This window comes from Ictalurus furcatus, chromosome 21 (assembly GCF_023375685.1).
Source record: "Ictalurus furcatus strain D&B chromosome 21, Billie_1.0, whole genome shotgun sequence".
In the NCBI taxonomy this organism is placed as follows: domain Eukaryota; kingdom Metazoa; phylum Chordata; class Actinopteri; order Siluriformes; family Ictaluridae; genus Ictalurus; species Ictalurus furcatus.
In genome coordinates, this window is record NC_071275.1 from 2,091,704 (window position 1) to 2,119,682 (window position 27,979).

The 27,979-nt window shown below is 40.6% G+C and overlaps 1 protein-coding gene across 1 annotated transcript; it reads right to left on the reverse strand.

The window, feature by feature from the left end:
- Positions 1-2,474: 2,474 nt before the first annotated feature.
- On the reverse strand, positions 2,475-27,204 carry LOC128625015 (constitutive coactivator of PPAR-gamma-like protein 1 homolog). The gene is made up of 17 exons (XM_053653010.1): positions 26,296-27,204; positions 22,924-23,170; positions 22,307-22,389; positions 20,987-21,115; positions 20,816-20,906; positions 18,801-18,898; positions 17,739-17,935; positions 15,948-16,029; positions 15,619-15,840; positions 15,264-15,435; positions 12,601-12,850; positions 11,224-11,338; positions 8,525-8,734; positions 7,506-7,695; positions 6,862-7,000; positions 6,141-6,237; positions 2,475-4,432 (listed from the first exon to the last, which is right to left on the reverse strand). Exons 1-17 carry the CDS (start codon positions 26,767-26,769, stop codon positions 4,145-4,147), a joined length of 3,084 nt encoding a protein of 1,027 aa, XP_053508985.1. The 5' UTR covers positions 26,770-27,204; the 3' UTR covers positions 2,475-4,144.
- Positions 27,205-27,979: the final 775 nt, after the last annotated feature.

The following is a 27,979-nucleotide window of genomic DNA, read 5'->3' on the forward strand; positions in this document are numbered from 1 at the left end:
TCAAACGTCTGTGAAACGTGCCTCGGTTGTCGAATCTTTTTATGTTAAGAAATTTTCTGGAAATAATAGCAGTTGAATGTGAGAGGACGTTTCTTTTTTTGCTGAGTTTTATATATATATATATATATATATATATATATATATATATATATATATATATATATTAGTGCTGTGAAAAAGTATTCTGTTTCTTCTAATTTTGTGTATCTCATACTCAAATGTTTCATAAATTAAAAGAAAATCTAAGATAAAACAAAGGCAACCTGAGTAAACACAAAATGCAGTTTTTAAGTGATAATGTTATTTATTGACGTAAAAAATGTTATCCAATACCAGCTGGGCCTGTGTGAAAATGTATTTACCCCCGTAGTTACTAATTCCCCAAATCTATGAAACTGCATTCATAACGGGGTTCAGCTGGACTAGACACAACCAGACCTGATTACTGCAAACCCTGTTCAATCACATCAACACTTACATAGAACTTTTTCAACAGCATGAAGTTGGTTAAAAGGTCTTACCCAGTAACACACTATGGCAAAGCTGAAAGAAATTCCAGAAATGATGAGGAAGAAGGTGATTGAAATACATCAGTCTGGGAAGGGTTACAAAGATATTTCAAAAGCTCTGGGACTCCAAAGAACCACAGTGAGAGCCGTTATCTCCAAATGGAAAAACTCAGCACAGTAATGAACCTTCCCAGAAGTGGTACTTTTATATACACACCCCTGTTGAAAAAGCAGGCAAGTTTTTGTGTTGTAAAAAAAGAGAAAATTATGGAGGGGGAAAAAAGAAAAATAAGAAATGTACAATAACCTACTCGCATAAGTTTAAGTTTTACACACCCCTAAACTAATAGTTGAAGAACCTTTAGAGTTTATCATCACATTCAATCAGCTTGGCACATCTTGACTTAACAATACTTTGCCAATCTTCCTTGTAAAAGCATTCTTCCTTTGTCAGATTGGCATCTCCTGTGCATATCTGGTCACCACATAGAGTTTTGACTGGATTCAAATCTGGGCCGTTCAAAAACCTTAATCTTTTTTTTAGCGTCATTCCTTTCTTGATTTGTTGGTTTGCTTTGGGTCGTTATCATGCTGCAAAGGTGAAATTAGAAGGTAGAATTCCCATCGTAAGTGTTTTAACAGAAGCCTTAAGGTTTTGAAACAAAACTGACTGGTATATGGAGCTATTCCTTATTCCCTCCACCCTGATTAAAACCCTAGTCCCAGTTGAAGAAAAGCAGCCCCAGTGCATGATGCTGCCACCTGTATGCTTCTTTGGGTGATGTGCTGTTTTTAATTTTTACGCCAAACATATCTTTTAGTATTATGAAAAATTTAAGTTAAAATTTCGATCTCATCAGACAAGAACACATTATTCCACATGGTTTTGGGAGATTGGATGTATTTTTATTTTTTGCAAACTTGAGCCAGGCTTGGATTTTTGTCGTTGCTGTTAAAAAGGGTTCCGTCTTGCCAACCAACCCAGTACTCAGACATATGAAGAATTCAGGAGATTGTTGTCACATGTAGGGAGCAACCAGTACTTGCCAGAAATTGCTGCAATTCTTTTTAATGTTACTGGAGGCCTCTGGGCTGCCTCCCTGACCAAGAGGGATGTCCTGTTCTTAGTAATGTCACGGTTGTGCCACTTTTCTTTTCTTTTTTTCCCCATATAATCCAATGCCCTGGAATGTTTTTTTTAAACCCTCTCCTCATTGATATTTTGCAACAAGATCCAATACCTGCTTTGTAAGCTCTTTGCGGCCCATGGTTTTTCCAATTAGATGTTACCAAGATGATCCTAACAGGAACATCAACAGGAAAATCCTATAGGAACAGGTGTCCATCCATCCATCCATCTTCTACCGCTTACTCCTTCTTCAGGGTCACGGGGAACCTGGAGCCTATCCCAGGAAGCATCGGGCACAAGGCGGGGTACACCCTGGACAGGGTGCCAGTCCATCGCACGGCACAATCACATACACACTCACACACCCATTCATACACTACGGACACTTCAGACACGCCGATCAGCCTACCATGCATGTCTTTGGACTGGGGGAGGAATTGGAACAGGTGTGTTATTTGTTAATGCAGTCACTTTAACTGATGGCAGACGTACACTAATTAGTATTTAACAGGAGTTTGAACGTGATTGGTCGAGTCTGAACACTAACACATTCCCAATATGCAAGCTGTGTAATGCCCCCCCGCCTAACATTTCTGCTTGTTTGTGACTTGATTTTTATATGTTGCAATATCACAATAAAGGTGAAAAAGATTCTGACACGGTTTATTCCCAGGAAATGCTCCGACATCCAGAGCATATCCTGGGAATACCGAGTATGAGGCAACGATGTAATATGATATAACATTTTGACCGAAAAGTAGGATTTAACACAAATGGGTAAGCGTACGAAACGTTGACGTAAAAGGCGTGGGTGAAAAAATATCCACACACAAGAATTATCCTAAAAGAATAGACTTTTATTAAGCATTGTAAGTTGCATTCAATTTCCTTCAAATACATCACACCACAAGCCATCAACAATCACTCAAACCCAACAGTAGATCATTCTTTGACACCCCATGAGTAAGGAACAAACTCCGATCAACTTACATTAAGGTAGCCTATTTAGTCTTGCGGGCAGGGAAATACACCATATTTCTGATCACTAATGTGCAATGGAAAGCATCAGGAGGATTAGGTGGAAAACTTGAAGTAATGATTCTTATCCAGAAGTACAATAATCTCTGAAAACACTAAACAAAACACCAAAATGATTCAAAGATTAACTGCTTAGGCTAAACTCTCAAAATGGGAAGGTCATATAATTTCACTGCTTTGTTTTCCAGCTAAGAAAAAGGGAGGGAAAGGGAAGGGCTGGTCATTTGAAGACTGAAGCTTGTTTTCCCCCCAGAGATTTTTTTCTCTTTCTCCCCCTCCCTCCCCAGACATATGGTTGGCTAAATTGAATGCAGAAAACAGCAACAAAGTACAATAACAGATACAGAGATGGATGTGTATACCAGGGTTAACAATATTTAAAGTGGCTAGATAACATCTGATATTTTGGAGTAAATGCAACAGAGGGCAATAATCACAAAAATTTAAGGTTAGAGCAAATCAGTTACTGACTAACAATTAACACATTTTTAGGACTATTACGGTTTATTAGCCTTTTTAAGATTTTGCGAATGGGCACAGTACTTGTAGAGATGGAAGAAAAAGGACAACATGCATAATAACTACACACCATTTTTTTTTTTTTTTTAAAGTTGTGAACCATGCAAAAAGTTGCTGAAACCATCATACTAATGTTCTACAATTGATTCAAGAAACCACACTAATATCGATCATCGATGCATGGAAATTCCTGACAAAGAAAACACTGGCATGTCATTGGATCTTTTGCATCTGTTCTGCGATTTTTTATCTGTTTCTTGACACTTCTTACGATGCTAGTAGCATGACACTGAGATCATCAGAACTAAGCTGCAGTATTATTTTTTCTTTCCACTAGTTACTTAATTTCCAAAAAATTTCTCATTTTAGCTCAAGTAAACCCACAGCGATGACCCAGGTGAGAAATGTGTTCTTGCTTCTCTCTTTTTTTTTTCTCCTGTTGTTTCACTTCTTAAAAGAAAAAAAAAGAAAAAAAAAAAAAAAAAAGCATTTACTGTGACACAACACAAAATCTGTTACAATGGCAAATATATATGGTGCCTACTATTGGTAAAACGTCTCAACCTATGAGTATAAAAAGACCGCCAAAATGGTTTTTGGCTTCAGTAATTCAAGAGAATGTAAAATAAAGTCTGCGTAAGCAGTTTGAGACAGGTACGTAATTAGTGAGGAGGGAGTAGACCTAACTCCTTATATACTGGTAGTATTCTCTAAAAACTGGTATACTTTATATGTCTATGCTTTTCTTGAGAAACATTGCCTTTAACCTGTACTTGCTTGCTGACATCACAGAGGGAGTCCAAAAACATAAAAAATAAAATCATACAGTAAGTCCTCATTAATCGCTTTTCGGAGAGGAAAAAATGTACACCAACTGTAGGCTTTCCATCTTTCCAGATTTTCCTTAACCCTAAACCATCCATCCTTCACCCTCTCTATAAAAATAGGTTTACTCTTCTGTTTTTAAGACAGCAGCGCTCAGAGCGTCGTCTCTGTGGCACTCGCTGTCTGTATTTAGTGCATTTAAATGAGGATTCATATTGCACATTTTGGAGTCGTTGCTAAAGGCACTTTCTGGTTGGTTGGGAGCTACTTTGTTCCCATTAAGCTCCGCCTCTTTGCCCTCCACCCCGTTTTCAGCCACGTCGGAGCCTTCAGACGATGTTTTACACTCTGCCTTGGGCTTCTTCCGTTCTTTCCCTATGTCATTGGTGGAGTTAGCATACACAAGTTTACTCTGGGGAAAGGAAAAGAAAAGAAAAAAAAGGACCCCTTTATCACTTCATTTCAATAATTAAGAATGTCAATGACTATGTACACATCAAATAACTCACAACATGCCATGTTAATTAACTACAGACTTGACTGATGGGAGAAGTGAAGAAGAAATGAATTGTTATTCAGTTTATGATGCGACAATATGCCAGTATGATTATTATACCGTGATCAACAAATCTGAAATAGTCTTATTAACATCAAGTACGCTGGTATAAATAATGATGTCAAAATGCTATTTAATGTCATGTTCGCAGATAATTAGAACTGGTGGTGCGGGATAACGTAATACGATTCTCATAGTATTCCAGTCCTTAGACTAAAACGTGTGGTGCTCAGGGAAAACGCTTCACACAGTGAAATCTTGAGATTTTCTACTATGTATTGTTTTGAGAAGTACAGGTTTCCCTTTCGCGTGTATCTCAAGCACAATCAAAGTTCTTGCATTTTAAAGTCTGGTTAGCTCCAAAGTGAAATTAAAGCCTCCATTAAAGACCCCAATACACTGACTGTCTGAAAGCAACTGCTATTTATTCAAGTTTAATTAAAGATAAACTATAATAAATAAGATATACAAATGATAAATATGACGTTGCAGCCATGTACCCGTTTCATGCTTAACGTATTATATTTTATAAGGGATGCGCCGAAATGTTTGTACACTGTACTGCGCCGCGGGACGCAGCTCAAATCACTTAAATCATCGCGCGAGATAATATCACCACGACGCTACCAAGCGAAGAGTGATCACGTGAGCAGTGTGGAACTATTTAAAAGTTTCCGATAAGGACGTCAAAATAGCGATTTTCAGTGTTTGCTCAGCTGATGTTTCACGAAGGCGTACAATCGCCCAAGCACTTTTCTACAACAGGTCTGATACACCACCTGAAAGCACGACGTCCGATTCAATACGAGGAGCACACAGCAATAAAGGCAATAAAGGTTAACCGTATCCAAACTAGCACGCCGACACCATCTGTCACCAGAGGATTTGAAAAGGCAAAGATATTCAAAGAATTGTTTCATTGTTATTTTACTGCTGTTTATGACTTTTAATAAAAGTGCTGTTAATTTCATTGCCTTGCACTTTTTCAACTGATTTTCATTCAAACATAAGAAAACGATTAAAAAGCACAATATTTATACAATTATACTGAATGGCAGTTATTTTAAAATAAGGCTCTTTTGTTGTCGATGTCTATGTAATTTCCAGACAAAATGGTTCATTTCGGTGCGTCGCTATTTTTTATATAAAAACATGTTAACAGGTTAACATTATATTTCCATTATAAACTACTGCAAATATTAAATATATTGTAAGTTAGCTGAATTTCCCATATTTTAATTAGGTCATTCGAACATGTCAAAACTTTGTCCACGGCTATCTGTAAAGTGTGCATGTGCTTCTTTGTTTGATGATTATGTTAAGGCACAAATGCACCATGAACAACTGAAACGCCAATATGAACAAACCGAATAGATTAGGTGCACGTCCATTCCGCTATGGCATGTGACTACTCGATCACAGTGTGACATTTCCAGTGCAAAAGCCATTCTTGACGATTTGCCTGAATTCAGCTACAGCAATGTCAGACAGGCTTTCCAAGGCCAGCACAGGTTTGGTATGAAAAGCAAGGAACAGGAGAAAAATAATGATTAGTGTCACTAACCTGGTATGATCCCTGACTTTTGAAACCTCTGCCATGGTATCTGGCTCCCCGACCAAAGGTCCTTATAAGGGGGGTTGAAATCACACCTCTCGGTCGTCTACACAAAACACCGAAACAAGGTTTGAGTTCATGGAAACATTCTAGAGATATTCAAACATATTGTTGCTGTAAAGCAGGATGGCATGACCCCGGTCCTGCAGGGACAGAGTCCAGGATTTCCTTCTTGTAACACATATACTAGCACCGTAAAGGGATGGGATAACGGCTGGGGAAAAATATCGCCACTGAAACTGCTTTACCCGCAAACAATCTTGTGCACACAGGAGACATGATTAGTGTAGGACTGCAGAGTCAAAAACACACTTGAACAGCCAAAAGCACAGACATTGTTTATTAGACTGAAACAGGCAAGGAGTGAGAATGCAAGTGAAAAGCAGATACACATTTGTAGTCCAGCGCTTTGGAAAAAATAAGCTAACTCGGTCCCGAGTTTTGAGTACAATTTGCCAAAATATTGTTTATATTATTGCTAGGAAAACATGTGTGTGTAATATTGATATGCAGGAATTGTAGACATTTATCCATATCCCAAACACAGACTAAATAAAATAACTCATGTGTGAGATGAATCATGGAAATCAACAAATTTGGATATGAGCAATGGATATTTATCAATTTGTTTAAAATGAACCCATTTAAGTCAAACGTCACTGGGACTCACCCTCTGCCCGGTCCTCCAACTGACACCACCTGAAAAGGGAAGGAGCCCCGGCCCCTGCCACGCCGAGAGCCCGCCCACTGCCCCACCACCGTGCCAGCGATCTCAAGTTTGCCCCCTTGTGACGAGATGGTCTGGAGTCCTGATAATACACAAATGCAATCATTCAACAAACAGAAGCAGCAACAACAACAAACATGCAAGTTCAGACATCTCTCAAATACTCTCCATTTACACTGGTTCACTTAGCCTGTGAATTGTATTCTTGAACATTTAAAACTCAACAAACTTTCTCTAACTGCTCCGATCGAATTTTTATATCTATGTAATGCCACTGGTTTGAAGAGAAAGCCAACAACTCTTTGAAATAAATAAATAAATAAATAAAATTAATACATTAATGAATTTAGGTGAAATAAAAGCATTCTCGCGACATCTTTGCAGTGCTGCCTGTGCACACACACTTGGCACCTGGAGCACTCACAATCACGTCTAATTCCATAAATATTGCTAGTAACTAATTTGTAGACATAGTTTTCTGAATAAATTATACAATTGCATTAAAACACACACACACACGCACACAGTGGGCTTGAGTCAACAGGACAGCCATCATTAAGTAGTGAACAGGGTTAACATGCTCTTACCTGGCATGGCCCTGCTTCGCCCTGGTGGAGGGGGCAGAGGAGGCGGCGGATAGAAGGTGCTGTTGGGGGGGTAGAAGGGCATGGCGTGTGGCGGTGGAGGTGGGAATGGGAGGGGGTGAGGAGGCCGAGAGAAGTTCAGACCCTCCGTAATACTCTGCCGCATCTTCTCCAGTTTGGCAACCAGCTCAGCCTACACATAAGATGAGAAAATAAGCGGGCAGATTGAGCAGAATTTGTGTATGTGACCCCCCCCCACCCACCCCTTTACTTCAGGACAGTACACAATCACATGGCCCTGGATGTATTATGTAAGAATGTTACATATTTTCCTCCTATTTGATGTCAATTTTGAGATTCATTTATATATGGAAGTCATTTTATTTAATAATAATCACCACCACCATCATCATCATGATGAAATAAGGGATATTTAGTCAAACAGTGACATTAAATCGGGAATCATAATGGAAATACCTAATGTTTCATAATGGATGAAAACTTTTTTTTTTCTTTTTGGTTAAATATGTAACTACAGCAAGTAGGTTTTTTAAACCTCCCTTATGTTTGCTTTTTGGGATAACTCAAGTGAACTTCAGTTAAAAAATATTTTTTATAAATAAATAAATACATCATAATAAATAAAAAAAAAAGCTAATGGTCTTTTCTTACAATACTTTCATCTCTCTTCTATTTCTCTTCTTTACATCTGTGGCAGTGAGGGCGTGGTCAAGCGTCAGCTGTGGACAGAGAGGAGGCGGGGCCAACCAGCAGGTAACACGTGATGATTATCACCTGTGTCTTGTTACCACTAGCCTAATTATTTATGTCTCTCAATGCTTTCAGTGAGTCCCATTACGGCAAAAGAGAGAGAGAGAGAGAGAGAGAGAGAGAGGTACAACTGGTGGAGCTTGCGAGGTACTCCACATCCTTACACACCAGGTTCTACAACCTCCTTTCTAAAATATTTTTCAGAACACTACCAGGAATTTTAGGTAAGTGGTTGTGATTATTATTATTACCTGACCGTCACAGAGGTCGAGAAGTGGGACCTTTTCTCGCATGGCCCCGATCAGCTTGCTCTGCAGCAGCTTGCCATCAAAGTACATCCACGGGCAGCAGTGCTCCCAGGGAATTGGCTGACCGCACACGTCATTCGCCAGCAGAGCCATGTCTACGCCACACATGAAGAGCGCTGCCAGCTGTACACCTCGTGCATCCAAATTCTCAATCTGGAGACAAGAAATGGATTATTAGATCCGAGGAGAAAATGTCAAAAAAAAAAAAAAAAAAAAAAAAAAAAAAAAAAGGTGGTAAAAAATAGCCAGCTCCAAATCAAGCAGCAGCGAAGCACGAAGTGAGAGGCAAGAACCAAGCACGAGGGGGAAGGCACAGAGCCAGCACGGGCAGCCTACACAGCCAGCCAAGCGGCACAGAGCAAATACGGAGACATAAATTCAACACAGGCGCACGCACACACGCACGCACGCACGCACACACACGGCCTGTCATGATAACTACTTTTATTGGATGATATTTTGCCCCAGAAATAACTGCAATAAATGAAATCATTTAATGTCAATGATATAATGATAAATTAAACATTCGTTGCTATTTGAAAGGGTGAATTTGCATAATAATGCATAAACAATTTAATTAAGAATATCCAGACGTTAGAATTGGAATGTTTCTTTTAATTAAAATCGGTGCTAGTGCTTGCTCCACATCTTAAATTTGACTACACCGTTTTTGCATTCGAACGTGCGTTTTCCCCCTTAAATTCTATGAAGAATCAAAGTTTGAATTCAAATCCGAGCAGATGAGAGGACAGAAGTGGCATGAATGGCTAACATGTTGGTGACATTCATTCTTATAGAAACAAACACAATGGGCAATATCGAGGTCAGCAAAAATCATCGAGGCCATGTCCGTATAGCGTTTCGATAAGTCGATAATGTAATTATCATAACAAGCCTAACATATAAACATACACACACGCATATACACACACGCGCATATACACACACACGCATATACACACACACGCATATACACACACACTACCGGTCAACAGTTTGGAGACACTCGACTGAAATGTTTGTCTTTCTGATCTGAAGGTGTGTGATTAAATGTCTGAAATCGGTGTGGTAGACAAAAATATAATTGTGCCGACATATTCATTTCTTTCATTAGAAAACTAACATTTTATTTACACATAATATTTATTTTAAATGGATGACTTGGGAACGAGATATTCCGAAAAGCAGCCGATAAGAGTCCGGCGTAGGCAGGAACTTCTTTAATGCTGTTTAAAAAGCATCTCGGGGAAATTCCTCAAGAAATCGCTCGAGAAAATGCCAAGAGTACATTTCTGGAGATTCTAGGCGAAAAGGGTGTCTACTTTGAAGAGGCTAAAATATTAAATTATTTTGATTTATTTAGGCTTTTTTTATTACAACATAATTCCCATTGTTCCATTTGTGTTACTCCAGAGTTTTGATGACTTTATTATTATTCTAAAATGTGGGGAAAAAATAAAAATAAAGAATGAGTGTGTCTAAACCTTTGACTGGTAGTGCATATATACACATACATACATACACACACACACACACACACACATACATATATATATATATATACACACACACACACACACACACACACACGGGCTGGGAAATACGTAGAAAATAGGTATAACAACGTTCTTCTGTTTTCATTATTATAATAATAATCTAATTACATCGCCCCACGCTATATGTAAGTTACTTTGTAGCAGGGTTGTCGTGGTAACCTGCCATGTAACCTCTCATTGATCACATTGGTTTCCTACTCTCCCCCCCCTCCCCCCCCACAACTCCACAAGTTTCAAAAGCTACGCCTGAACAGAAAACATTACGTGCTTTTTCAGTCTAAACCTGGCAACCGAGACCGAGACCTAAACAACCCAGAAATGCAGTCAGATCACGTCATCCCCTGCTCATTAGGTTGCGACGATCGATGGTGATTAGTGTAAATACCCAGCTGAGAACAGAGACGACAACGAAGTAGAAGCGCATGAATAAGTTATTTTTATTTCACTGTATTTTCAGTTGAAATTACAGGACTTAAATATAAGAAAGTCTTTGTTCTGCTATTTGTTATAGCTAAATCCTTCAAAAACAAATGCTTATATAATAAAACCTCCTCCTTGTCTTGTTTTTTTTTCCTCATGCGTTTGTGATCATTTTAGGAGGAGTTTATCCATCATGCCTACTGAAGCTCCATTTGTATGTTACTCAATTTCCTAAGCTTTTTAACAGCAGGACTCTGTAGCTTTACTATCTGCTTTTATTCCCAAAACGAGCGATCATCATCCGCCAAGCGTTAGCCGATAACTATATTACTCTGACATATTGCCCAGCCCTTTTACACACGCTACAGATGAAAGAAACATACACAGACAAAAATTTCCCTATATACAAGGTCAATAAAAAAAAAAATGCAGCATCTTTTCCTACAAAGCCAGCTAATATATTAAAGCATGCTTTAACGTTGTGCACTTAGCACATTACTTTGGAATATGTGGAGCGTCCTGGGAAAGCTAACTTCTGCTCTGTGTTGGACGGGTAATTCCCTTTAAACCCAAAATAACCAGAGACTTTAAATGGCACTGAAAATAAGTCTCGGGTCAGCGTTTTTCCCCAGGACATTCCGCATACAACAGTCGCCACACAATCACCTTCAGTTCCTGCAGCTGGTCAGGCTCATAAAGTTTAGGAGAAAGTGCTTGGGCTAGGAAAGCGTCAAGTTCGTTACGACGTAAAATTCTTACTCCTGGCCATTGTAACATAAACCTGAAGCAAAACACAAAGGAGTGAAATACAACAACAAAATGTACAGGATCCAATTAGTTCTCCTGCTGCTACGGACTGGTTTTCTGGATGCAGAATTTTAAGTAATAAAATCGGCATAACTGTGCAGGTCATAAGAATATCTGAACCAGATGAGTAATCATAAATAATGACCCCAAACTTTCATTTAAAGCTGCAGAACTGAACTTTTGCCTATCGCCATCTCTGTCTGAAACATAAAACTGCAAGTTACATGCAGAGTTGATTTTAAGTTACATGGGTTGTGCTTCGGCACTGCTCCTCTCTGTGGATGAATCTGATGGTTTGAGGTATTCATATGTGGTGCGTATTAGCTACAATTCTTGACAATGGAGGTGGCGCGGATACAGTTTTCTTCGAGTAGAGGCGAGTTGCTCTCTCATAGCATGCAGAAAATAAGTGCAATTTACCACATTGACCATAGCAACAAAAACAAAAACATAGGAAACTCTATACGTAGCTGAATCAAGCGAGCAAGTGCGCTGATGTTAGCTAGCTCCCTATTGAGCCACTGAAATGTCTTACCTGTTCAGCAGGAAAAAGCCATCTCTGCTTCAGTCTTTAAACCCTTCAGTTCTCAGAGTTCACCTCTCAAAAGCCGTGCCCATAGTTTTTCTCATTTTAGCACGGGCTCTGTCGTGTTCCCTTTTTGAATGAAGGCTCTCCACAGTTCGAGACCTCTTGGTTTTGACAACAACCGATTCCCCAGATGTCAACGATGATTGCGTTTAGAACTATCCAGATTAAAGCAGCCATCTAGATGACCAAGTTTAAATGCTAAGCAACTGTTGTAAGAACAGGCTACAGACACTCCACCATCCTCGGCTCCAACACGCGATATAGACCTTCTTTCTACGCGAATGACGTTTCCCACGAAATCCGACTCGACAGCTCATATTATCAATCATTATTATAAGCTTACCATTGTGAATTGGGGTAATATAAGGAGAACACTGATATTTATTTATTTCTTTTTTTAACGTTCTTGCTCAATATTTCCTTTTTGTACATTTTTTACCAAAAAAAAAAAAAAAAAAGGTAGATACTGCAGCTTTAATATAAATAACACTGTAATTTTTGGGTGAAGTATTCATTTAATCTTCATCTAGAAAACCAGCCACTGAAAGTCTGTAAGTCTTGTGTGATTCTCAAAACATTCAAGTTGGGCTGGGATATAGGCCTGCAGCGGCGTGTGTTTGTGTATGTATGCGTGTGAATTCTCTCACCGCAGTACGCAGCAGAGCACCATGAGATGAGTGGGCACATTGGCGGGGTTCAGCATGGCTGGAGTATCAGACCTCATGCAGGCCAGGAAAGCCCTTATGCGCCGGTTCTTGTCCTCCACGGCCTTGCCCAACCACAGCTTCTTCAGGTTGGGGCAGGTCCACTCGCGGAAGGAAAGAGCCTCCACCAGCTCGGGGGTGTGTGGAGATTTACCCTTGTAGGCTGCCCACTCTTTTATAATAACAGGCTGATCTGTGATTAGATGGAACAGGCAACTAGAGACGGTTGGATTTCTGTGGCTGCTGGTGTATATTTACTGCAGTCATTTCTGCCTTGTGCAAGGTCGCTTTTATAAAATGGCTACAATCATGTTACACCTACAGAAGTAGAAAGGCACTAATGAATACAATTATAAATAGATTTATTTATAAAGCTTGTGCAAAACAAACCTGCACACTGATTTCTAGCCATCACAAACAATATCTTTTCAAATACTTTCAACACAATACCATTTGAACATAGCAGCACATTAAAAAAAAACTATAAGACAACCAGCTTTCCGTATTTAAGCATATGAAACTTGGGATGTTTAGTGGGATACATGAGGTCTTAGTGCAGTTTGTTTAATGTTTAATGAGGCTTTCTGCTAAGAGCAAGCAGGGCACCAGTGTCTCTTTGTTTATGTTGTTACAGTAGCCTAAAATACTGCCTTCTGAATGGCCAGAAGCACTCAAATGACATGGTTTCTGTCTTTTGTCAAATTAAATATTAAATGTATTTGCTGGTTTAAAAAAAGGGGGATTTGGTGTGGAATGCCTGCGCTTAGAGGACATGGTTAACAACTGTCATTGCTTTTTCCTTTACAGACAATCATTGTAATCCAGGAAAAGCCAGAGGAGGGCCAGCCTATGTTGAGGTCTGTGCTGTTTGACTATCATTATAAACGAGTACACGGGTACAATTCTTCCCAACCCTTATCCACCATTTCTGAGGTCACTACGATGGCACTGAGCTCTGTACAGTAACGGATTTCCCATCAGACTTACAAATGTATTTCTAAAACATTTTACTTAATATTATTAACGTTTATAACAATTTATAACAGACGCATAGTACAGCCAACCTACTCTGTGTAAAGATCTGTACATTTATTTACATTGTAGACAGCCACTTTAATAGGAACACCTGTATATCAGCTTTCATGCAGTTATCCAATCAGCCAATCATGTGGAAGCAGTGCGGTGCATAAAATCATGCAGATACAGGTTAGGAGCTTCAGATAAATGTTCACATCAAGCTTCAGAATGGGGGGGGGGAAAGTGTGATATGTGTGACGTTGATCGCTGCATGGTTGTTAGTACCAGAAGGGCCGGTTTGAGTATTTCAGAGACTGGTGATCTCCTGGGATTTTCACACACGACAGTCTCTAAAGTTCACACAGAATGGTGCGACAAACAAAAAAACATCCTGTGTGCCGAGGGTCTGCAGGCGGAAACTCCTTGATGATGAGAGAGATCAGAGGAGAATGACCAGACCGGTCTGAGCCGACAGGAATTCTGGGTCCGTCCAGGATTTTGTGATGGAAGAAATGAACGCAAAATCAAGCAAAACTCCACAATTTTTGGAGGCGGTTGCGATTTTTCAAAATGACTGCAGATTTTCTACAGATTTGGGCCAAGACGCGTCACGTGATGTCATCACAACGCGTGTTCAACCAAAGCCCTCTGAGTCACCTGCGTCAAACCTGAGCTAAATGGTCTCATTTACCAATAAACATCACTGTGGAAAAAACGTGCAATTCTATTACTTTTCCAAAAAAAAAAAAAAAAAAAAAAGCACAAAAAACCTCCACAAATTGCATTGCAAAATTCTGAAAAAACCTGCAGCTAAATCAAGCATTTTCGGCACCAACCATCACAAAACAAAACTCCTCAAAATCCTGTACAGACTGTATACACTAACTCAATCACTCTTAACAATGGTGGTCATTCGTAAAGCACCTCAGTATGCACATCAAACCGTGAGGTGGATGAGCTACAACGGCAGAAGACCACATCAGGTTCGACTCCTGTCGGCCAAGAACAACAATCTGAGGCCATCGTGGGCACAGACGCACTGAAACTGGACAGATGAAGAGCAGAAAAGTTGGTCCACCAGGTGATTACTTTTTTTTCTTTTCTTGCATGAATGAGCAGATGTATCCCAAGAGAGCAGCAGTTTCTGAAATACTCAAACCAGCCCAAACCCTTGACCTGTATGTATCTGTATATGCATTGCACTGCGGTCACATGACTGGCACACACACATATACATACACAGCTTAACATTCTCAATGAAAATGAGCAGTAGTAATTGGAGTATAGTTATGCAAATTGCTCTTAGCCTTCACTAGCTTTTCAGTGCAATGTAGAAGCAGCATTTTCTGTTTTTGTTTTTTTAATACTGTTAAAAAACTACAATTAACCTAACCATTTTCGTGCCATCATTCCTTCTATGCGTGTCTACAATACACCAAAATAAGTCTACAATATACCAGCACCGGTCTAAACCGGATCCGGGCAACGTCTGGGCTACATTAGAACATTGCTGACGAGAGCAAAGAAAGATGGGTAATTAATTCTATTTGCCTATGTTCACAATGTATGATTTTGTTCATGCTACTTACATTCAGGGAGGCGATTTCTCCTCATTGCAAGCCTCTCTGCTTTCTTCTTGGCCTCGGCCAGGCTGAAGAGCACACCATAAACATACTGGCGGACTGGCCGGTACAGCTGCACGGCGGATGGCAGCTCCTTATTAGCTTCATCTTCAATTGCAACTGACAACTTAATCTCTCCCTGCAGGTAGGGATGAAAAACCAAGCTGGCAATCACTTGTGAGAGAACTTGACAACAACCGTGTTTACAACTACATGAGGATTCATCAGTTTTTAATTCTCATAAAGCTCACAGCTATAAAATCTACACAAGCTACTGTATATATTTAAAGCTCATAGGTGATGTTACAGCCTGGAAACCAACCTTAGTGAGGATGTGGTAGATGTAAGGGTGCATGAGACCCTTCTTGTGTCTGTGTTCGGCTACTCGTAGCACCTCTGGTGCCACCGAAGGCAAAGGAGGCGTGGTGATATCCATGTGGTTTCTGGTTGGCATTGAGAGCAGTGACGGGATATGGGCATTGACTCCATGATGACCTCCGACCTCCGTGCTTTGACCCACAGGGGAAATCACAGAAGGGTCAGGCTGAATGGAGAGGATGAAAAGACCGTTATGTGAGAAGGAAATAACATTACCACATTATAAGCATCTCAACTATGGCGCATTTGCTACTGGGAGTGTACATCACCTACTTTATTTTGGTCCTCCAGGTCTCCTTCTGGCACGCTGTTCACCTCCCTTTTTTTATCCCATCCTTTATGGTCACTTACATGACTGAAAAAAAGATAAGAATCAAAACACTATCAAATCTGAAAAGAGTAGAAATAAAAATGTGGCGAGTTTTTTAAACTTCATAAATGGCCCCGTAGTCAGCAACGTAATCCACCTGGTGTGGTTTACAGTGTTGTGGAAAAAATTGGGGTTGGCACAAGAATAATGTTTATATCATGCCATGGGAAATCCCTCAGTTTTATTTGCAGGTGACAAAGAATTAGATTCAAACTAGTATAATAACAGGCAGGCAAATTACTCTCAAAAGGTCATCTAATATGTTTTGAACATTAGACATTTACAGACTTAATATTATTACTACTACTACTGTTATTCTATCTTTTCTTCTTCTTCTGGCTAGGGTGTCTATGGCAGCCCATAGAACTGTCTGGTAAAATGTTGTGAAATTTGGCACACTGATTGGAGAGGGTCTAAGGAACATTCTGACCAAATCTGGGTCAAGTACTGCCAACGCTCTAGCACCACCATCGGGTCAAATTTGGGCCTAATTTGAAAGCACGTTTATGGTCATAACTTTCGAACCGTGTCCAAAATTGAAAAGCCCTAGACTCCCTAGGTCGAGACGAGTCGACATCACTTTCCACCTAATTAGATTTTCCGCCATCTTGGAAAAAGTTTTTTCATTTCTCCTCCTACAAATTTTGTCCAATCACCACCAAATTTGGCACCCTTCATCTTCAGAGTAAGCTTCACAAAAGGTGCCAAAAGAATTTTGAATATTCCAAACGGTTTGGGCCAAAGAATCTGACTGCGCAGCCACCAAACAGGAAGTGAGGCCTATGGTTATGGCTCTCCTTTCCTGCGATTGCTTATGCAACAATTGTAGCATGCCTGTGAATGTGCGGCGCCCAGAATCTGGGTGCTTGGCCCCCGGAAAATGCTTCTTGCAGCTTTTATTATTATTATTTTCCTTCTGATAATATACTTGGTCCTTTCTGTAGATAAGTCATGAATGCAATACTGACACACTAGAGCTCTGGGATTTGTGTACTGGAGAGAAAAGTTAACTAAATGGTTTGTACCACAAGTGTGAATGCCTCTGCATTAACCATTAAAATCAGAAAATATGTTAATAAAAAAAATAAAAAAAAGTTAGGACAACAGCACTAATAGATGTATAAATGAGATTACTAGCCAAACAATGGCATTTATAGCATGTTTGATGATTTCAGATTGCATCATTTCATCACCCATTTATTTGTATGATGTTAAATGATCAAAGCAAGAGGAATACATTTGCCTTCTGATTTTGCTTTCCTCCCAGAAACATGCTATTTAAAGAGTACAAACAGTGACTGGATTGCCGGGCATTATGTTCGACCACGTTGTGCCAAAAAACACATTCGGCAGAAAAAGAGGGCTGGACTGTTTACTAAAGACTGAGAGCTTTTTCTTTCTGTGCAAAACATACTGTTTTAGGACGCCAAAAACAGTACTGTTCGATTTTAACAATGTACTGTTAGCAAATAGTATTTGATAAAAGCAGCAGGAGGTCAAGTAAACTAAAATAGATCTAGTATCGGTTTGAAGAACACTTCTGTTTTCACAGATGATCAAATTCTTACTGCTCCTTATCAGTTGGCACAATAATGAATTCCTATCTCTAAAGCAAAAGCACAAAATAACACCGTCTATGATATTCGCAGAAAGCTATTTGCAGTGGCGGGTTTCTCAGACATCTCACTACTCACTTGGCAGTGGGGCCCGTGTTCTCCTCGTTCTCGGACGACGAGGAAGTGGACGAGGCGTTGAAGAAGGCTGGCTCTGCATGGTTTGGAGAAGCCCTCTCGTACAGCGGCGTGTGCGGCTTGCCTTCGTGCGGAATGTTGCTGAAGCTATTCTGATCGGACGACCCTTTAGCCGCCAGCCCAGAGGAGTTCTGCTGGCTCTGAGAACGAAGAGGAGGGAAAAAAAAAAAAAAAAAAGACAGCAGCGTCATTCACTCTGGCAATTTGAAGGTTATTTTGAATAGCCCAAAGCTCTGTACTCGTTATAAATCGATGTTCAATGCTTCTCAATTAATAAAATCCTGTATCTTAGCTACAGCATGTGCAACAAGTGCAAGCCTGGGTTTACAACAACGGCAAATAGTCTCTCTGGACCTGGTAAAGACCCTGTCCTTTCTGAATTATGTGGAAGATTTGCTCCTTGCTTGTGGGTTCTCTGTTGAGCAGGAGCATGTCAAACGCATATTTAACGTGCACTTACTAAACTATTCCTTTGTCTCACCATCCAATAAGTTTAAACTTGGGACCAAAATACACTTGGTAATATTTTATCGTGGATTTTCTTTGAATCAATAACTCCCTAAGCTCCACTCCAAGAGAAAACTACTTTATTGACCATGTACTAGTAGGGAATCTCTCAATATCTGCATATGCCCTATTGTTTTTGCAATTCTAACCATTTACTGTGTTCCCAACACTCTTCATCATGAAAAGCAAGCCTGGCTTGTGTCCTGCCCCCAAAAGCCGCAAACATTAACTAACCAAGCATACCGTAGTCGTTACACAAAGTGCCATTTTTTGGAAAAGTGTCCAATTTCAAAAAGATAAGTGATGATTATGGTTTTATTATGGATGTTTGACACTGCCCTGTTGAGCAACTTTTGAGAAAAGAAGGAAAAAAAATTAGAACCATTAGTCTAACGATTGATTGTGCTGTCAAGAATGATGGCTGCTGTCTCCTGTGTGAACTCACACTCATCGCTTAGGATCAGATATATGTAGGTGGGGCATGAGCGTAGCACTCACCACAGGCTGCTGAGGGAGGGAGGGCTGCGGAATGTTGGGCATTGGTGGATGTGCATACGGTGGCACAGTTTCAGGGACTCCAAGCCACTTTGGTCTGGCTGCAGGAACACAGAAGAAAAATATGCAGTAGTATGTATTCAAATGCAAGACCTTATTCCCACTGCGAATTAGAGTGGTGCTTGAAAGTTTGTGAACCCTTTAGAAATTTTCTACATATTTGCATAAATATGACCTAAAACAACATCAGATTTTCACAGAAGACCTCGACGTGAACAAAGAGGACCCAATTAAACAAACGAGACAAAAAGGCTATACTAAAATGATCCAATATTACAACCGAGTGGCAAAAGTATGTGAACCTCTAGGATTAGCAGCTACTTTGAAGGTGAAATTAGCTTGAGTGAGTGAGTCAGGAATGAGTCAGGTGTTTTCAATCAATGGGACGACAATCAGGGGTGAGTGAGCGCCCTGTTTTCTTTAAAGAACGGGGATCTATCGAGGTCGGATCTTCACAACACGTTTGTGGAAGTGTATCATGGCACGCACAAAGGAGATTTCTGAGGACCTCAGAAAAAAAAAAAAAAAAAAAAGAGTTGTTGATGCTCATCTGGCTGGAAGCGGTTATAAAAAAAATTTAAAAAACTCTAAAGAGTTTGGACTCCACCAATCCAGTCAGACAGACTTTGTACAAATGGAGGAAATTCAAGACCATTGTTACCCTCCCCCAGGAGTCTGGACCAACAAAGATCACTCCAAGAGCAAGACGTGTAACAGACCACGAGGTCACAAAAGAACATTTTGGTTTAAATGAGAAGGGTTATGTTTGGACACAGGAAAACACCGCATTCCAGCATCCCATTTGTGAAACATGGTGGTGGTAGTCTCCTGGTTTGGGCTTGTTTTGATGCATCTGGGCCAGGACGGCTTGCCATCGTTGATGGAGCAGTGAATTCTGAATGATCAGGTTCTGAAACTGTATAATTCATCCTTTCAGAGCCAGGTCTACTTATTTAGAAAAAAGAATTCAGTTACCAATGTACCTCATAGTAAACACTAAAACTTGGCTCGTTCTATAGGTCATGTGCTGTTTACGATACGCCTGAGAGAGCAGTTACTTTACAGCATATAACTGATGCACGGGCACTGCCGCTTGAACAGACAGTCACTGTAAGAACAAACCAGGTGACAGCATCTAAAAGACAAAGCCTTTTCGAGACGTTTTGCCCTTGCATCTGGTACACAGTAACTGCGTGAGTCACAGATAAAGTTACTTTATTCTAATAACACTTTGGGATGCAGCCTCAATGTTTATTACTTGGCAAGAAAAGCCATGAGATTAATGTGTGCGGCACAGGACAGTGCAAAACAACACGTTATGAAATTCTACTACGAGCAGTACATTTTTTCATCAGAATTACAAAATGTTACACCCAACAGCTTTAAACAAAGATTTAGATTTGAGAATTATTAAGCATGTTATAAAATTTTTTTTTTTTTTAAAAATCAACACATACTAATATAATACATAAACATTGCAAAATTAAAAACCCAAATACATGCGAGATTTAAACAGTGCTGAGAACTTATCAGGGTCGTTCTACAACTTGCAACAGATTGCAATTTGGAAACCAAGATCAAATTAATATTATTTAATACATTCTTTAATGTCCCTTTATGAAGAAACTGCTCAAATTGTTTGTGTTCTCCGCTGCATATTTTTTCCTCCACACTAGCAACTTTGTTGCAAGAAGCCATTCTGAAGAGGCCTATTTGTATGCATGGGGCATAGCAGCCATTCCAAAGTGCACACAAGGTCTGGGGGCTAGTGGGAAAATTTCAAGCATTACTGAGAGGTCTGAGGCTGGAAGGCTGCTTAGAAAGACAGAGCCTGTCTGTCCAACCTGGACTCGAGCAAGCCACAAAAAAAAAAAAAAAAAAAAAACAACAAAAAACAAGACTGGAACAAGCACTGTGAGGAAAGAAATGGTCGGAAATTATAGTAAACACAAGCTTACCTATATAAGAGGAGGACTGCGGGGGCTTACTGGCAGCTGAGTAATACTCCACTGCCTTCTTGAAGCGTATAAGTTTGTCATCAGTCCTGGACTGGAAACAGCAAAGAAAAAAAGTTGATCAAAATGTTTAAAATTCCCAAAAAGAGATGCTAGATAAACAGGTGAGCTTACCTGGGAGTGCTTGAATATGTCTTTAGCGATGCCTTCCAGGTCATTGACATCCTGCAAGTTGCGCACATACTCTGCCACAGCCCTTATCACGACATCACAGGGAGGAAGTACCAGCTGATGGGCTCGGACCTAAGGCGAAACCAACCACCTGTCAGATCTCCAGACCGTTGTCTTGCCATGACGGCGACAGGGCAAAACATTCGAGTCTTGAATCATTCATCACTAGTCCTCATTCTCACTGAACCAGTAAAAGCATCAGCCAGGAGAGAGAACATTGAAGAAAACCACAGAAAAACATGACCAAAGGTTTAACTACTGCACATACACCGAATCCCTTACGCAATGGCTCACATACATATTCACCTCCGCTGACCTATATGTAGTATTATATCCAGGAACTGAAATGTACTTAATAGGGATTACAGCTCATCTGCCAAACCTTTGATTGATGAAAAAAAATCAACAGTTTGCAAAATTATTTAGGAATTTTTTTTTTAGAAAATAAAATCAATAAAACCTAAGTAGGAGTTGTGACTGCTTATGTTACCTCATTATAGTGAAACCCCTAAATGAGGGAATAATAAAGCCCCTAAATAATGCAATCAGTTAACATCAGAAGTCACATAATGCGTGTCGTACGATTTCGATAGAGATACACCAGTTCCTGGAAGAACCCTCAATCAGAACTGAGAAAACCAAGAAGCAATCAAAACAAAGTTCAGGAAAACTATCAGTTAGGGTTTGGCTATAAATAAACATCCCAAAGAATATGGCACGGCCATGAATCTGCTTAAAGGAGACTGTCCACCAAAAGTCAGGGACTGGGCAAGGAGAAGCAAATGAGACGCAAACAAGAGGCCATTTCAATCCTCTGGGCTATTTTGTGTTGATTCATGATACTTAATCTCAAGAAGTTCACTTCAGTTCCAGGTTGAAGCAATACAAAATGTAGAAAGGTTCAAGGGGGCAAATAGTTATGCAAGGCACTTAAAGACATTGTTTTTAAGATTAAAAGAGACACTAGGGTTTAGGGCTAAACAAGCAGATAAGGTTAAAGTGATTTCACACAGTCCTAAATTACTCGCCAGACCTCATTTCAACCTGGTTGCCAAGGAACCTGAGCTCGCTGCCGCAGGAATCTCAAGCAAGTACGAGTCTTACTTTCAAACACTTTTAAACTCTTACGGAAGCTCACTTGGCCTTTGATTGCATGCAGGGACCGTGCACGCAAAAATCGTTTATATTCACAGAATAAAACAGGAAACAAAAACAAGACCGTGAACAGACATACCCTTGTTTTTGAGCGGATGATTACAGTACCTTCAGGGATGCTAAAGGGTGCTCTGGGCCGAGTAAACTCCAATGAAAGGCAGCAAGATCCTCATCAGGCAAAATGTGATTCCCTGCAAACAAACAACACACGGGCACATTTTAAACGAGGGGCAGATGCCGAACGCTTTGTTCACAGAAATCACTCACGTCAAGTTTTCTTGTGCTCATGTAGTGACTTGCTATTGTCACTCGTGCGAGTACGTGGTCCAGGGGTTTAGCAATTCTAAGTTCCATATTTGTGCATCAAAAACTAACTACAGGTAGGAACTAAAGTTGGTTTTGCCAGGGGAACTGAAAAAAAAAAAAAATCGGACTAGATGTGCCAAGCAATCTGTCCAAGGAATCATTTGGATTTGTATACCTCATTTGCATAGAAAATTGAAGCCAAATATCACTTGTAACACTGGTGTCAATTTGTTGTTTACCGCGGTCACTGAAATCGTGGTGCCGTGTCACTCACGTATATAGAAAATAAACGGTCGCTTTGTCGCTGACTAGTGTGAACGTAGCGTAACATGAATAAACTGTTAGCCTCAGATCCCACTACAGCGAAAAAAAGTCAAACTCATTCCAACTAACTCTAATTTCACGAACATACGGCTTACCTAAGAGTGAAGCAAAAATGACAAAGCGATTTGGATTGAGATCCAGCTGCTTGGCAACTTCGTGCATCAGGTACTGGCTGGTGGTGAGGCTCTTGCCATTGCGGCTGAGTTTTAGGGCGTGGGCACTGAAGTAGTACGGGATGTTGCACAGAGCATAATCGGAATCATAGGCTACCAAGCCGTGGAACCCGTTCTCTCTATATAAGGCAATTACTTCCTGGTGATGATCCTCGACGCTCTGCACAACCTGGGGAAACAAACAAACACTACTAGAAATATTCTAACCTAGAATGTGGACATGTACTTTTACAATCCTAAAATCATTACTAGCATTACGTTCAGAAATTCACAGCAAATATGTCCAGAGAATTCCATTAACATCCCACAGTATCACACATCAACCAACATTAATATGTGAACAGATATTTCTTACTCCATTATATTGACCAAACGTAATAATTCAACAGTGAGCGCTATCTTCAGTGGCATCCAATATTTATTTCATAATTAAATTCCAGGTTGACTTATTAGCTTAAACTTTATTCATCGACATGTTACATTTATTCACTTAGCAGACGCTTTTATCCAAAGCGACTTACAAATGAGAAAGATACAAGCATTGACATGTTGGTCTAGTTTCACTTTGGTTAATGGTTTCCGGCAATACCCACAATGCCCTTCAACTACTCCCTGATAGAAATGACAGTGGGATTTAGCCCTCGCTTCATCTCGAACCGGAGAGAGAGATTCAGCAGTGCTTCAGACCTGTAGTTTGTCCAGCTCGCACCTTTTCCTCTGTACACTCTGCTCAAATAGATCAGCTTCCAAAGCTTCAACATTCGTGCTAATACTGCCATCATCACCTTCATGCTTATTGATCGCCAACTAGGCGAGCCAAGTCTCTGCTGTAGCTTAGAGCAACTGTTTTGTATAGCTATACTGCACTCGGGATCTTCGAACACAACATTAGATTTCTCTTTACTATGACACTGAAAAATGGTGAGGGACAAAAGAAGCTTGCACTTTTATTCTTAGGAGACACCGTGAAACCTGACCATTATCTCTTATGTCTGAGGTCGCTGAAATATTTTCTATTAAACACTTCTCACTGGAATATTAATAATAATAATAATAATAATAATACAGCATCAGCCAATAAATTAGCACAAGAATCACTAGCACACAACCAATTTCATTATAAACACTAAGCTTGTGCAACATAATGAATGAATCATCCCTACATGGCATTAAACTGCCTCTATATCCAGTGATGTTTGCCCTGATTATTTATATATAACATTACCAGACCTGCCGAACGTTTGCGTATGTATTTTGTGTAGGAGCTTGGCAATTTAACATCAGAGTACGCTAGTACGAGCTACCACTTAAAATATGCCAAAGAGCCGTCCTATTCTCCCCAAATAAAAACAGCAGACGAGCAAATCTACATACGACTCTGAAATGATCTGCGCTGGTGTTTTGTCTGCTTCAGTACTGACGGTACCTTTCCCCTAATCTCACGCTCCCTTGCTTTCGGTGATGGAAAACTGAGAACGTTTCGAGTTCATTAATGTGAAATAAAACCTATCAAGTAGGTTCGAATGACCTAAATTTAGACAATGGTAACTAAATGTATCCCAGGTAAGTATATTTATTAGGGAAGCCATAAAAAAATACGTTTTTGGGGGGCTGAAAGAGAAAAGATTACCCAGGCCTACAACAAAGTGTCAAATCGAACACTTAACTAACAAATAATATTAATAATGTAAAATGTACTGTAATGTTAACAATGTAAAAAAAATAATGCAAATCCACCACAGCTGCGATTTCACGATTAGTGGTGACTGCAAGCAGTTCCTGACCGTACAGCTGATTACACTACATCCTCCCCCACTCTCGCTTAAATGTGAAAGGGTGCAAATGCTCTGTTTTGCGGGCTTTTTAGGCTTTCGGGCAGTTAAATCTCTTATCACTAAATATATTTTTAACGGTACATCAAGAGCAGAGAAAAAGCAATATCTCACAAGCCTAACAAACACTTTGAATATGTTTCAAGATGGAAGTTTCCTTTAATACCCAAGCACTTTGATCATTACTAAATCATTACTAAATCTCACTAGATTCAAAGTGTAGTGTAAAGAAAGAGGACAGTGCTTGTTTATTTTTAAAGACAACAGCACGGTTGGGATTGTATGACTCCTCAACCATTTCAGGGAAAGGCTCACGAGCTCCATCAGGGCCTGTTTGCTGTGTGGCTCTGAAACACAGCTCATGTGATGTACATCTGCTTGACCTATCAGAGTGCAGGGTTTCCTATCGTGCTGACGTAAAAACTCCAGGGAGTAGCCTATCAGAGCACGACAGAGGCGGGGCAACCCAGACAGCCTAATGCTAAAATGACATCCCCACAATTTAGTCTGATTCATTTGGTCTCTCTGTGAAGCGACTTATCTCAGTTTGAAAGTACACGAAAAATAGTGACACGCCAACTATAAAACGCCTTTAAGTTAAGTTTAGAGACAAACTGACCAATTCTTTGAGGTAATTTGCAAATGGGAACAAATTTTTTTTATTATTATTTATTTATCTGGAAAGAGAAAAAGAAAGTAAAGTCAATAAATATTAAGTTGTAATTAAATAAACTGTCGTTTACTCTGAATGTCAAGGAGAACGTGAAAGCATTCATACACTTAGATATGTAACTTCAGCAGGCTAAACAAGGCCCGGAATGCTAGCATGTTCTGAGGCCAGGTTAACTTAGCCAGCTTATCATTTCAGCTAACTGACAGCTTGGACTTTTGACAGTTGTAATGATTTGGGAGGGTGAAGCACTCTCGAACTGGATTTACCGAACATTTATGAAACAGAATAATGAAGACCGTGCTTTTAAACGTTTAATAGTGTGCTTGAACGCAGCCTAAACGACAAGTTCAACAGCTGAAGAGCTACTAGCTAATATGTCCAATATATGAGCAGAGTAGAAGAGGCGGTTTAATTCGGAGTAAAATAAAAGCAGTTAGTGTGGTCTGTAACTGACTTGGCATTGCTCGAATTTGATTTTTCTCAGGGGAATAAATGTCATGTGTGTGCTGACAAGTTATCTGTCAGAAGACAATGTTGTGAAAACCTGTTAACAAGTTTGCTACTAGTAGCTTCTACCAGTACACGGCTATAGCTAGTTTGCTAACTAACCTGGGAGTTTATGAGGAGAACCTAGTAAAGCTGGATTAATGAACATTATGCGGTGTTTCTCAGTCAAATTCGATCAAATTCAAACTCGTTCGCTTCTCCAAGGGAAAACTGTACACAAAGGTACCATGTAAGTAAACCAGCTTTCCTCCGGTTAAGTGACGCTAATGGTAGCTAACTTACTTCAATCCGGAACCTGAGGAGCGCCAGGCGGATGCAGTGTGCCATACACACGGGCGGCAGGAACCAGACTTTGGGTGGCGGGGTGCCCTTGTTCTGGACGTGGCTGATAATCTGCTGCGCCGTCTGCCGCTCGTTCACCTGCCGCTTGACCCACTCGTGCAGGCGGCCCTTCTCGAGCGCGCCGTTGAAGCACACCTGCAGCTGGATGTTACCGCTGAAGCAGGCCTTGGCCAGCGCAGCCAGGTAGCCGAGCATGTGGTTCCACTGGCCGCCGCCGACCCAGTCGGTGTAGAAGCCGCCGTAGAGCCGGTGCACGCAGTTCTCCGCGTCCACTAGCAAGCGCAGCGGGCCCTGCGGCGGCCTCTGCCTGCCGCCTCCCACCAAACTCCCCCGCGCCAGCTTCTGCAGCTCCACCGGCACCACGGAGCTCGGGCAGTGCTTCTCGATGTACTCCTGAAAGCCTTGCACACCCATGACTGCTCTCTGTTGAGGGGGGATACTTAAAACTAGGGCTGTAAAGATGCAAGTTGGAAAAGCGAGGAGTTTCAAGCAGCCTCTGCTTCACTCTCGCCTACGCTGGGGGGTGGGAAAAAAAAACAACCCCAAAACAAATATTGCCAAGGCTGGAACTGATGAGTCCGAAATGAATCAAATCGTGTTTCTTAGAAATGCATTTGTTGTTATTTTTGGTGAGTTGTGGGGGTATTTTGGTTCATGGCCGTTGGCCGCCATGTGCAGTCCTATGGAGCCATGTCTGTGGTCTGGAGTGCAGTGAGCTGAGTGGAGAGACGGAGCGCGGTGACGCAACACGAGGGGGCGGGGTCTAATCCAATACGTCACGAGGGACCAATCTCAAACGGCGCCCTATTCCCTTTACCAGTACACTTTACATGCTATAAAATAATAGCTTCGTCCACACCCAATATAGTGCACTATGCGTCAAATTGGGAAATGCAAACTGAAAAAGCGGTCCTGAAACTTTCCCTGACTCCGGTACATGTGGCTCTTCCTTTCAGAAGAGAGTTCAGTTGTCAGTCTGTTAATGTAGTTCTTGCACAAGCATTATGTTATCAGTAGAAACGTCATTCTGCCTTGTACATTAGGCAGCGCCTGGGCTGTTAACAGGACACCAAGTGTATAAGCGTGCTTAATAACGCTGTTATCAATATTATTTATATATATATATATATATATACAGAAAGTGTTTTCAATGTGTGTTTTTCGTTATTTGTAAATATGTAAACTTGTTAGCTAGGACATTTTATTTATACGGAGAATTTCCAGACGTAGACAACTCTGGGAACGTGTAATAAACAAATTGTTATTTCTTGTGAATCGACAGATGGCGCCAAAGCTCTGTTTGGAAATCCCAGTTTACTGGGTTCTACACAGGTTCTGGAGCCGAGGCGGGGACACCCTGGACACGGTGCCAACCCATCGCAGGGCACAATCGCACACACATTCACACACCACGCACAATTTAGAGATGTCAATCATCAACACGTGTCTTTGGACCTGGGGAGGAAAGCCCCGAAGCACATGGAGAACATGCAAACTTCACACACACACACACACACACACACACACACACACACACACACACAGGGAGGAGGTGGGATTTGAACCCTCAACCCCAGCGGTGCTAGCAAATGTGCTAACCACTAAGCCGAGACCTGAAGTCTGT